At 36.4% G+C, this 13,543-nt stretch overlaps 1 protein-coding gene across 2 annotated transcripts in view; it reads right to left on the bottom strand.

Annotated features, from left to right (window-relative positions):
- The window catches only part of TG (thyroglobulin), a 140,807-nt gene that overhangs the window by 82,761 nt on the left and 44,503 nt on the right, over positions 1 to 13,543 (bottom strand). For both annotated transcript variants that reach the window (XM_085221721.1, XM_085221720.1), the window contains 10 exons: positions 13,115 to 13,312; positions 12,387 to 12,554; positions 11,761 to 11,826; positions 11,246 to 11,326; positions 8,274 to 8,411; positions 7,059 to 7,235; positions 5,604 to 5,715; positions 5,060 to 5,139; positions 3,409 to 3,552; positions 264 to 329 (listed from right to left, as the gene is read on the bottom strand). In XM_085221721.1, coding sequence (XP_085077847.1) covers positions 264 to 329; positions 3,409 to 3,552; positions 5,060 to 5,139; positions 5,604 to 5,715; positions 7,059 to 7,235; positions 8,274 to 8,411; positions 11,246 to 11,326; positions 11,761 to 11,826; positions 12,387 to 12,554; positions 13,115 to 13,312 — 1,230 coding nt within the window. The remainder of the gene's footprint in view (positions 1 to 263; positions 330 to 3,408; positions 3,553 to 5,059; positions 5,140 to 5,603; positions 5,716 to 7,058; positions 7,236 to 8,273; positions 8,412 to 11,245; positions 11,327 to 11,760; positions 11,827 to 12,386; positions 12,555 to 13,114; positions 13,313 to 13,543) is intronic.

Below are 13,543 nucleotides of genomic sequence, written 5' to 3'. Positions count from 1 at the left end.
CTTACAAATGACACATTGCTATTTGCTAAGTATTTTGGCTCAGTGACAGCGAGAGATACTAGATTAGCACTCTGGCTGACCAAGCTTCTTCCGTTTAAATGATACATGACTAATAAAAAGCATACATGTTGCATCTGAATAAATAAACTCATGAGGAACACCACTTCACTACAGTGTGGCCTTTAGGAAAGCATACAAAATAAAGGATGTTTTCCTTTTTTTTTTCTTTTTTTCTTTTGGTCTTAACACATGAATGCACTTACCACTTTCTGGCCTGAAAGGCAAACTAACGGTTGGACACAGGTTAGGCACAGTGTTCATCAAATCAGCTGAAAGTAGAAAACACAGAATAAAGTCAATACTATAGCGTTTCCCATACCATTTGTGGGATGTGAACACTACATCTTCTCATCACTAACGCCACGAACAAGGATATGCTTTGCTATCTAACCCTTTTTGGCTTATTCATGAAACCAGACATTCCTCAACTTATGTATTTATAAGCATTCCTACAAACAGTTTGCAGACTGCAGCTTTTTTTATGAATAACTCATTTCAGTAGTTCTTTGTTGGTTTTTTTTCCATGACCTGCTCTATACTCAGTTTCATGCATCAGAAGAGACATCAGATTTTCTGTTTCCTGATTAGGAAACTAGATTTTCTCAAAAGAAAAATTAGGAACAAGACAGTTTCCAGAAGGAAAGGCTTCAAATTAAAATTCAAATATTAATTCATATTTTCCACCCATGAAGCTTCTCAGTTGCTAGCATTTTCCTTAAACATAAATAGCAAATAATATGTTCCCTCAGGCATTCTTACATTTCGTAAAGTACTTCAACTACTCAAATCAGTTATAAGCCCTCTATTACTATCCAACAGGTGCCAAAGATGGATCAGATTTTTTGTTTGCTTCTTTCGCTTTGTTCTGCACATGCATGCAGCCAATAAATATTTCCGACTCGTGAGTTTACCATGTTCAGTGACATCTGTGAAAAATTAGGGCTGTATCCAGGATCACATCTTTTTGAAATACTCCTGTATGTTCACGAATGACTGAACTGCAAGCATGACTATATATACATACCTAGCCAAATTGCTAGTGTGCTGAGCGGCACATGTCAGCTCCACATGGTGACTTAACATATTGTGAAACACAGAGTATCTTCTTTCAACAGCAGGTTGTGGACTAAAACCAAAGACCCACTTCATGTTAACCTCCTGCTATCTACAGTAAATTCCTCCCTTAGATTTCACTCTTTTTACCCATCAGCATCAAAGTCTTCTTGTTCCTCTTCCTGGTTCCCAGACACCCAACACACCAGCAAAACTGATACAAATTTTTGTCTGCAAATATCTTTATTTGCATACACATCTGTGCCTTGCTATCTGTTATGGTGGAAAAACATCTGAAGCTTTTTCATTGCAGAAAGAAACATCATCTTTACTCCTAACACTCCCCCTTTTGCATACACTCCTTAATTCCTCTGTCCATGAAGCAATCAGTGTACTTTATTTTTAGTTATTTCTTCATCAATGAAAGGAAAAATTATTCCACAAAGTGTATCTATACCTCTGCTATCTCCTCCTCTTCACTTTGCCTTCCTACTGCTCCTCACTCTTTTCATCTACTTCTCCTCTAGTTACATCTCTGTTCCCTCTGTCCACAGGTCCCTGATATTTTCTATATCGTCTAGACTGTTGTTATCTCTTTTGTCATGCTCAGACCTCCTCTCCCCAAGCCCACACACTGTGGATTTAGCAAACTCTGCAATTTTAGCGATGGACCCTGAAGTCTGCGCTGTGTCTCCTTGAACAAAGGTGGTACCAGTAAGAGGAGGAAACAGATGTTCTAGTGGGCAGAGTATGACTGAAGAGCTTGAAAGGTTGCTTAACAAGTTCTTATTTCAGGGATATTCCGTGTGAATGCATTTTACCAACACTATAAAATGCAGTGCATTGCAAGGATATCTGACTTAGCTCTACACAATTTAAATGGATTATTTTTATGTCATATGCACTGAGAATTATGTACTGACATCGTGCCTCCCCTCTCTACTCAAAAATCAGTCCTTCCCACAAGACATCAAGGAATTTAAAAGTAGTAAAAAGTGCTCCTGATTCCTGTTATTTGGCTCAAATTGTTTCCCAGATTCTTTCACTGTTGCCAGACTTGCTCTTGCAAGAGCTTCCTACTTAAAGTGGGTTCAACAAGGTTCTGTCCACGTAGACTTAGCAAGGGCTTTGAAGCTGTACTCCACAAGGATAACTGAGATGTAACTTAAAGCTGTTTCACTGCTAGCTGTCCATGGAAGTGTTAGCTTGTGAGGATAAGACCATCAAATTTGCCCTTTATTCAACTTCCATTCTCTAACACCATGATTACAACTACAGGAGGTCTTTAGGTTACATATATACATACTCACTTCTATCATGGAATCTTATACTTTTTTGTATGTATAGCTCTCTTAACACAACTGAAATAGTAGCTTTTTAATAGACAGAATGATTTTAAAACAACAAATTCTCTGGATATCTTGAGGTTTTATGTTACATTGTGGTTTTGACCTTTTCTATTAGCAACTGTGTTGTTTTCATTTCCTTTGACAAAACAACTTCTTGGGTTACCAAATTTTTCCCAAGATTACTCATATTTAATCAGCATGTTTTAAGTTCTTAAACAAATTAAAAAAGTTCTTAACAAAACAAGCCAATAAATCAAAAATGTTTTTTTTTTTTTTTTTCATTTATTCTTGGTTTTCACAACCAGCAGTACTTTAGGGGGGAGTTTTCTATATTTTTCTTTTATTTTAATGATAATTTTTCAAAAAGTAATGGAGACTTTTATTCCACTATGGAAAAGAACATTCACTTTGACTAAATTGATTTTTTTATTTCTCTTAAGGAAATATCTTAACCTCTCGTAACTTTTGTTCAGTTTATTGCCTGAATAATACCACATTCCTTTGGAATTTGGTCTTGACACTTTGTTCACCAAAGCAGCCAAAAGTGAATTTTAAATTCTGTAACAAACCCAAATCTTTGAAGTCACTCATCTACAAATATTATTAAGGCAAGCAGTGAGAAACAAAGAATGATGTCTTGACCATGGCTGTGCAGTGGAATTGAATATGTTTGGATTCCCTCATAGGTCACAAGACTCACACCCAATTTAAGAAATTCAATTAGACCTCTGTAAGATATTTCTATTCCTTAAAAATTGAGATTAAAATACACTTTTCTTTACTTCAGGCATAATTGTCTTCCTTGTCTATTGCTATTCTTGTAAATGGGCCTGACACCTAAAAGTTAAACCTTTTATGCATTGAAGAGTTCTATGATTCCATGAAGCTTATTAAGACTGAATGTGCAGATACCAGTTGGAAAATACACGTGCCCTGGAACACTCACCAGGCTTCTGATACCAGCCAAATGGATGTATTCTGACTTCAGTGCCTGGCAAACTACAATTTGAAATTTGCCAAGCACTTCTTGATTCCTCAGCACATGTCTGAATTCCTAGGCTGTTCAGAGTCAGGCACATGATTTTTCCTCCTGCCAAGGAAATATGTGGTTATAGCAATGATGAGGAAGAATTTCCTCTTCCAGATAGTATCTTAAGTGTCGTAGTAGGCGTTTTCTTAAGACAGCATTTACTTAAATCAAAACAAAAATTCTGCCTTTCAAAGAGCCAGGGTAAATATTTCAGTATCTAAGAAGTATTGTAGGACTTGAAGCAGTTAGAAGTGTCATTCAAGATTTATTTTGGTTCATATTAAAATCACTTCTGAAATTCATCTTGACTACAGTACTACCAGTACTGGATGTTAGAAATACTGTAGACAATAAATATAACTTACTATGTTTGATGTTTTAAAATCTGTGATTTGTTATACTTAAAAGAAACTTAAATTCATATTCAATTAACATTTCGAATTTCATATAGTCTTATGGAACTATGGCGCTTGTCAACTGCTTCCACATTCAAATCTGAAAAATGTTGGATTCATTTTTCGGTCTATTCTTTTTTTGACTGCATGAAAGCTTTGCCTGCTTGCCAAAAAAAAAAAATAATAATAATTAGATTTTTTTTTTTTTTAATTGTTGCAAATTCTCCGGTGAATCATAAAGCTTCTTAACAGCCTCAGGCAGAGCTGGTTAGCATCCATTTCTGAAAACAAGGTTTGCCATTTTAGGTGCTTAAATCAAAATTTAAAATAAAACATTAACAATTTCTTCATTGGCATTGACCTGGGTAGTATCCAATTTTAAATACCTACTAAAGACTTTCCTTTAAACAGAGCACTTACTTTACAGTCCCTGGAGAGAAAGAAAAATATCTCCAGAATAGGACTCAGTCAACCAAAGCTCCTAAGGGCACTGTAACTTGTTCCTATGAAGCTTTCTGCTGATTACATAGAGAGCACAGTGTGACAATACCCTTAACTTAGCCATCTCAGGTAAGTAAAATATGCTTGTTTGACTTTTTAAATGCTTTCAGGTCACACATACTTGCTAAAATACTAAGTGTGAGAGGGTAAGCAACTTCCATTTCTCTCCAACTATACTTCCTCAAGTAAATGACCTAAATTCAGGAGCCAGAAAATTCAGATATACAAGAGAACAAAAAAATCTAAGCTATCCCAGAGTAACCACAGACATTGTGTTCTTAACCTGCATGTAATTTCAGAAATACTTGGGTTTCTGATAAGGTTTTGAAAAAAAGTGAAACAACAAAAATAACAAAAAGAAGTCAACCATACTGGAAGAGAGGCCAATAAATAGTAAATAACAGCTCCCTACAGTTTTACACACTTGAATATCACGCTGTTGGAACTGCGGCCTCTCCAGGAATCCTTTTCCTAAAGTTTTCATAATAATTTCTGATAAATTGAGCATGTTCATTGGGGTGAACTCTTAGAAAGGGCTATGATCACTCAAAAAGGTGTTAAAAAGAGTTAAGATCAGCAAGGGCTTTTAAGAGTGCCTTTTGTAGGAAAAGAGTAGTAAAGCTTGGAATATGAAGATTGAAAACATTTTTTTTTTTAATATTAAAAAATACCTGACAGCTGAGTGACATTTAAAAATCCAAATCCTGTGCAACAGGGGTCAGCATCACACCAACGCTCACACTCAAAAAAGCTGAAAACAGAAAAATATCGTTACTTTTAATATCATTAGTTGTCTGCCTCTGTCCTAAAGAAGGGACAATGGGATATTGTACTGGGGGGAGACACCAAGAACCTGTACTGATGCCTCATGGCTCTTTCTGCTGTATAGACACTTCTGCATATTTTCTATTTTCTAGAATATTTTGATATTTTGATTCTATTTTCTGAATACTTTGCTATCTGCCATAAAAATATCTGCATAAATTATTTTTATGTATTATTGCCAAGATATAAAATTCATAACGAATTAGATACTTTGTTATTTATATCTCAATTATAAATTTCCTTTGTATGCCATTTTTCTTTGTAAAACATTCTCTCAAATAAATAATGCTATTCTTGTAGCACCTGATCTCCTTCAGCTATAGAACATGGCCTTGGTACTCAAGACATAGTTAAAATTTCGGTAAAAGCATAGAATCAGTCATGTCCTACCCATCTGAAACTGCTTTTCTGCTCATGTCAGTCACATTTCTCACTGAGATTCCTTCTGCTTTCCGGAATGGTACACGTGTGTAGAAGCTCTTCACAGTACTTCTCAGAGTGACTGGTACAGAAAACAAAATTGGGAAAAAAAATCACATTTTCTTTCTAATTTATACATCTTCATCAAGTAATGACATTGTAAATGTAAAGCTTATGTTTCTATGCCTTTGACAATTAAAAAGCATTTTTTATATTATTAGTAGGCAATTGGTAGTTACATGAACAAAAATCTAACAAGGTTTTAAAAGTTGAAGAAAGCACATTGCCAAGGAAAAACTTCTAAGGGCTTCAGTTTTTTATCTGTACTGACATGACTCAATCATCTTGGTCCGAAAACTGGATAATAGTTCTACGTTTGAGGAATCCTGTGTGTATGCTCATGTATAATTCTGTGCTGTAGTTTGGGGCTCCCCAACAAAACATGATTTAATCATTTAGTTCTATGGATATCTATATTTTTTGCAGAAAAACTACAGATTCCCATGGAGTGATAACAGGCTTGTTTGTCTCACTTTCCTCATGTAAGCACTAGGAGAAAACCAAGAATTCAAACTCCTCAAGCATTCAAAAAGCAGAGGTTAAAATCCGTAAGTTTATAACTCTAGATTTGTTTTATTTATACATATATTCAACAAGAATGCATTCATGTTCTTCCAATTTTTGTACTGCTTAACTATCATGGAAATTTTAACTGTAGAAAATGAAATTATTGACATCCCTATGATGGTCTGAATTCATCTATATTATAAAGACACCTAAGATTGGTACACAGATAATCTAAACTACCCTTGGCCTCTTTGAATTGAGAACAGCTAAAGCAGAGACTGGAATTTGTGGTTAATATCTTTCCATTAGGCACTGAAATGCGGTACTAGCACTTCTACTACTCCCCTTCAGGGAGTTGTGGAGAATGTTAAGGTCTCCGCTTAGCCTCCCCTTCTCCAGACTGAATAATCTCAGTTCCCTCAGTCACTCCCTGTAAGTCTTGTGCTCCAGTCCACTTCAGTTTTGCTGCCCTTCTCTGAACATGCTCAAGGGCCTCAGTGTCTTTCTTGTAGAGAGGGACCCAAAATTGAAACAGTACTAGAGGTGTGGCCTCAACAGATTTGGTTACAGTGGCATAATCACCTCCCTGCTCCTGTTGGCAAGCACTGTTTCTCATATAAGCCAGGATGCCATTGGCCTTCTTGGGTACTTGGGTACACTGCTGAATCATATTCAGCCAAGCATTGACCAACACCTCCAGCTCCATTACCTCAACATAGTCTTCCCTTGTATCATCATATCCCAGTACTCATTCAGGCTTTTTATTTCAGAGTCAAGATGGAAAACTGAAATTATTTTGGCTTGAATTGCCAATTCAATAATAATGTATGCATTACAAATTCAAGATCCATAACTTACCTATTTTACGGTACAATGCCTGTGGCTGCCAGGGGAGTTCAGTACGACAGTTTTCCAGTATTTGTTCAGTGTTACTATCACAAATCTGTGCCTCTGGATACAGGGTACATGTGAAGTATGTGTCTGCAGTATTTTGTAGATCTGCCATTTGACAAAACTCATCTTCCTGTGCACAGCCTAGGAGGTAAAGCCACTAGAAGTTAGCCACACTAGGGTTTCTTTCTCTCTCTTCAGAGTACTTAATGGTATAAATCAGCAAACAAATAAAGATATTATTCTATCACAGTGCAAGTTAAATAGGGACAGATTCTGTTTCTAGTTATGCTGAAGAGCAGGTTTACTTGGACAGCACAGAAAAGGAGCTGTTTGGATAGATATGTTCTCCAGGTGTGACAAGCACAGGCCCAGGTTGTTTGTGTCACAAACACTGTGATTTAAAAATCTCTATTTTTCACTTTGCATTAAGTTTGACGCACAAAACATGCAATCAGAAAAACTCTTGTCACTTATTCACCTCTTACATTAAATAATGGACAATAAAGTTAAATATTTACTATAATATTTTAGGAAGCTTTTGCAATCAGTTTCTGAATTATTATCGTAGGACACAAAAATAGACATAACTTTCCTAGAATTAACCGTTCAAGTCATTTGCTTGCAGAAATTTGTTCTGAAATTTTCCTTCAGAGTAGTAAGTCACTTTCAGAAAAAAATGGAGTAGTCAAATCTTATGCAAGTTTAATTCATAATTACAGTGGCAATGACTTCTCTAAAGGCAAATGTAAATGCTTAAACATGTACATCTCCATGGAATTTTTACAGAGAGAGAGCACTGTATGTATAGTGCTCTCACTTCAGAATTCCTGCTAGTCAGAGCTAGACATTCTTCTCTGTTTATCATATCCAAAATATGCTTTATTCTTGAAATACCTTATTTTACCTTCTCATTTACCACTGAAGGCAATGTATTACAGCATAAGCTGTATCCATAATAGGGATACCCTGCTTATGAATGATGAGTATCCTTTCTGTCACAGTAGACAAAGTTCGTAAGGAAGAAATAGATGTCCTTTCCCATTAGCAAATTCAGTGTAGCTGAATTCCGTGAAAATTTTGCCCTGAAAAATCTCTAAGTCCAGCATTTCTGCAGAAAGATTTCAGTTAATTTTTCTCTCCTTACTATCTTGCAGAATAACTGTCTACGAGATATCTTACGTGTGAGACACCAAAGCTTAGCTTCTTCCACTGAGTACTTCTGCCTGAAGACCCAGTACTGCTGGTAAGGGATAGAGGAGTTTGGGTCGCTTCGTATCTGACTGTCATCCATTAAGTAGAAAAGATCCTTTGTGGAATCTAAGATTCAAACAAACAAACAAACAGCTCAAGCCCACAAGAATAACTTAATTAGGGTCTGAAATAAATCATTTTAAGGTAGGTAGTGCCGATAGTACTGCCTCCTATTTTTTTTTTTTTTTTAATTGGAAACTGCAACAGATATTAAAAGAACAATATCACAATTTGATAGAGCAAATTCTCAGCTACAAAATACTGTTTTTCAACATAGTCACTATCATTAGCTGTGCATTTTCGATAGTAATGAACAAGAGCCTGCATGCTATGATAATAAAAATCTGCACCAGTAGAGCTGATGGCCAGTGCTCAAATGCATGACCCACCACCTCACTGTGCTCACATCCACAGTTTGGTCTACATGTTCAACAAGCATCAATGAACGTCAGTGGATGCCATTTTTTCCTCATGGAGAAATTCAGTAACACATCTTTGTTTCATATCCACTTCCACACCAGATCCCACTCTGCCAGGCCACCCCTCTGCTGCCCTCCATCACACAGAAACAAAATGTAATGGAATATTGGTGGGAAAGTTCAACCTCTATTGCCATATCACCAACATCCACCTCTGACATCATGGACCAACATAGTAAAATAGGAAGCATTCCTTTCAGAGAAGTCCTCAAGCTTACATGTAAAATTCTTCCTTTCACATCAAAGCAGCTGCAACCATGTTGTAAAGTTAGCATCGCCAAAAGTTGCTTTCAGAAACAGAACAGTTCAACTATAGTTAGTAATGTTTGTGTAGGCAATGCCTCCTTGCTGAACTGCACTGAAAGACACTGAACAGCACTGCAAGAGTATTTGTACCACCAAAACCAACCAACCAACCAAGTAAATAAATAACAGAAACCAAAAAAAAATCAGAAGAAAGAATCACAGCTCCTAGAAATAAGATGTCTCTACTCTGCCATGCAAAACATCTGTTTAACAGTGAATAATGCTGCTCTAGGGGATACCTTGACCAATCTAGTTTTATTGATCCAAAATACAGCTGTTTCCTTATATTCACTTGGGAAGCATTTACACCTATTTGTCGAATGTTTTCTTAACAGGCTTAATATTTCTTTCAGTTATTTAACGTATTTCTCCTAGTTTAGGCTCCCACAGACCTATTTGAATAATTCCTTCTGTCTATAGCCTGTGATACTTAGACATGCATACACTGTCCTCATATGCCCCTCATATCTCTCTGAAACAATCACAGATAGTTAAGGATCTTTTAAAATCAATGCCTTTAAATAAGTGTCCAACAACAATATTCAGAGAAACACTCTTCTTTGATGTCTTACAAATTCCTCCATAAACACCATTCTATTTATTGAATATCAGCAGCAGCTCTCACAACCAGTTACTCCTGCATTGTGAGTTTCTTTTTTATTTAAACCTGGATACACTAAAACAGCCAGACAAAAATGAAAACAGAAAACCAAAGACAAATAACTGCAGCTGAAATGCTGAAGCATCTAATAACATGCTGGGAAGTGCACTGGGATAGAATTATAGAGTCATTAATGTTGGAAAAGACCTCCAAGATCATCCAACTACTTATCCATCATAATCATTCTCACTAAATCCACAATCACAAGTGCCCACAAGTATTTTCTACAATCAGAAATCATCAGATTTCCATCAGAAAATAGAAAATATATGCTAAAACATGCTCTAAATATGATCATCAACTAATAAAAGCTCTGTAAACATTTTCCCTAACTTATCCATAATGTTTCTGAGAAGGTGATTTGTAAGTTTCATTACCACATAGTTTCAACCTCTGCTTCTCTTGTCATAGCTAAGATCAAAGCATGAAGGAAGAAGCTGCATTCTTTGCATAACTACTGGTTTTAATGACATTATTGGCCACAGCAAGGAAAAAGGAGAGCCCTGAGGGCTACTCTCATGCTCTGGCAGGCAAACACAAGAGAAGTTTACCCACCATATTAAGTACAGCTCTTCCTTATTTTCAAGTCTAGACTTTAAAACACCACTAGTTGTATAGAAGTGCCACTAGGTAAACAGACATTTTTCTTCATCTTCCATTCAAATTACAGAAACAAAATCAGCAATGCACTTTGTGTTAAGATTTTACATGGAATAAAATGCATGCTCAGGCATCCAATAAGGTTACTCAGAAAAGATTTAAGCTCATCAGAGAGGTAGCAAAATGCTTTCATCAGGCTTCATTGCTTTCCTACCTAATTCATAGAATCATAGAATGATGGAATGGTTGTGGTTGGAAGGGACCTTAAAGATCCTCGAGTTCCAAGCCCCATGCTGTGGGCAAGGTTGCCAACCACTAGATCAGCTTGCTCAGGGCAATTGGATGCTTGAAAGTCAGGAGGAACATATATTACAAATGATTTGGGATATACAAATTACTTAGTATAACTTAGCAGACACTGGAATAAAAGAGGAGAACTACTTGGAAGAAACACGAGTGTTTGCCGTTTCATCGTTACTCCATATTGTCAGTAGCACATGCCCATGTGCCCACACTAAGAATTCAATTCCTGGGTTTATGTAAAATGTTTTCTCAGCTGAATGATATTTCCTGAGTCATTACAGCTCAGTAAGTATAAAAGAAGAAGCTCTCTCAGCAGCTTTCCACATTTTCTCAGGTAAAAAAATCACAAAGACAGTAGTGCCTTCCAGGAGGACTACATTTTGAACATCTTTCTCAAAATCTGCATCGTATTTCCTCCTTAAGAGAAACCTTTTGTACTTGACAATACCTACATCATCACAGTACATATATGAAAATATGTGCTATGAAACTCTCTGGTTAAATTCTGCACTTCCCTCTGCTGTCTCCTCTGTCTGCCTTTACTGTGATACCTGATAACATGATATTGTCCTCTGTCTTCAAAGCAGTAGAATCACACCCAGAGGTTTCAGGTCGGGTGACCATATCAGAGCCTAGAAGGCAAGAAGAATTAAAGAACATAATAATTCAGTTTATCAGTTTACCTTTCTTCCACAATATAAACTCATCCTCGGTTCCCTAACTTAAGCAAACATTTTGGTGTAATCTGTACCAGTTAGGAAAACTCCTTATATAGTTTCTCCAGCTCATGAATCAAAAATGAGTAATGGAAAAACTGAACCCAAAATTCAGTAATTCATCTAGTTACTTGTAGTTACTTATAAATGTCCAAATTATTTGCGGTACCTTGAACACTGATAGGTCAAAGGCAAGTGTTTCCACAGTGTAATTTTTCACGGTATATGTCTCATGTTGGACATTACCAAATGAATTGAGAAAGATTCTTCCAGTGGCACTCATATAACACAGCTGCCATTGGCTGTATTTCACCATAAAATTTTATAACAGGGCCTGTGAGATAACTTACCTCTCCACAGAAACACTTGCTGAAAAGAGGTAAAATTTCTTTCTGCCTCTTCTGACAGCTTAGACACTTGTAAAGAAGAAAATGTGTGTTAGAACAGCTGTTAAAATTAAGCAAATAGATAGCACTGAAATGCATGGAAATTAAATTAAAAAAACATCTTTAGACTATGTTTTCCCTTATTTATAGCACAAGACTCCGGGAAGGACGGCACAGGTGTCCTGGTTCTAGTCTAGGTCACAGGTACCAAAATTTTATTCTATTTTCTGTCACCTGTTCTGTGCTAATCTGAATAAATCTCTCTCTGTCTTTTTTCCACTGTTTACATTTCTTTAAGATTATTTACTTGATTCTGCCTAAATTAAATGCTAGAAGTATTAAAGGATAACATAGTAGAAGTAATACATCCCAGTGACTTTCCCTAATGTTCCCAAAGAAAGGTAAGTCCATCTAACAATACATCTGATTTGGAAGGTTTAATTCTCTTATGCTTGTATAGGTATGGACTATCTTGAGGAAAAAAAAAAAAAAAACAACATTGAAGGTACAAGAGCAGGCTGGAAGAAAAGGCAGGTTCTGTAGACGAATTAAAGAGAAGTAATGTAAATTAAGTTAATCCATTGACATACTTCCACTGAACACTTGTCCTCCCAGGGTGAAGGAGAAGATCTTTTCTTCTTTGTCATAGCTCAGACCTCTGCATATTTCATTTATGACGGATGTTTGTGTTGGACTCCAACCATTTGCATTGCAGATCAGCACATCTGGGGATGTCATCAAGCTACACAAGATGGTACCTAGGTTCACAGGAAGTGAGAATTGCATCACTGCCACAATGCCATTCACGTACATAGAGATTTACATCCAAGCATCTCAATACTTTCTCTAAATGCCAATTGAAGTTGTGTTACTGAGATAGCTAGTCATTTGTATTGCCACCTAAAAAAAATGAAAATCAGAACATACGTTCAGTTTGGAGTTCTCACGTTAGACATTCACACCTAAAACAAACATTTGTAGCCTCAGTTTGAGCTCATACTGTTATCACCTAATAAAATATTATTATTATCTGACAATACCCAACAGTGTTCTCAGTAAAATGTCCATTTCTCCACAGGAGAAATTTTCTACTTCAGGTCTTTACTGCATCAGGTCAAATCTCAGGCCTTACTCAAAATCTGCCTATGCCAGAAAATGTCAGTGATGCAGAGATAAGTGTAGAGCATCCAAAAATGAGCTCTACTGAGTGCTGGTTTGTTGTTTTTTCATTTTGTTTTGTTTTGTTTTGTTTTTTTTTAACCTAACTGTTATGTATGTTTACTGAAGAAATTTTAATTTTGCAGCGTTTAGACAATACCTCCATCAAGTGCAATCTGACTCAAGATGAAGCCATCACAGCAAGAGTCCCTGCTGCAAGTCTGTCTGCAGAAGAGCTGAGCATCCGTCAGAGATGTGCTAGCTGCTGAGAGAGCCATGGAACGATACACACCAGAAAGCACATTCTGAAAACTGGTCCTTTCAAAGGTCTTGAGTCCAGATGAGTCAAATTCTTGTGCTGGGCAGACAGAACAGAAAAAAAAATGTTCAAAAGAGCTCAGGTGGAGAAGTGGTGATTTCAGAATGCCTGCAGGCTAGAGTTGTTTGAAAGTTATATGGTAAAAGCTAAGCTAAAAATCATTTCTTGGACTTTGAGTTTCAAAAGCAAGATAAGATTACCAAATGGTTTGGTTCATTTAGAGATGAGTAGAGAGCCAGAATATATTGCCATTTAGGAAAGTATAACACT

This window comes from Meleagris gallopavo, chromosome 3 (genome assembly GCF_905368555.1).
Source record: "Meleagris gallopavo chromosome 3, MGAL_WU_HG_1.1, whole genome shotgun sequence".
NCBI lineage: Eukaryota > Metazoa > Chordata > Aves > Galliformes > Phasianidae > Meleagris > Meleagris gallopavo.
The sequence above is the reverse complement of the archived record's forward strand: the minus strand, read 5'-3'. Positions and strand labels throughout refer to the sequence as shown.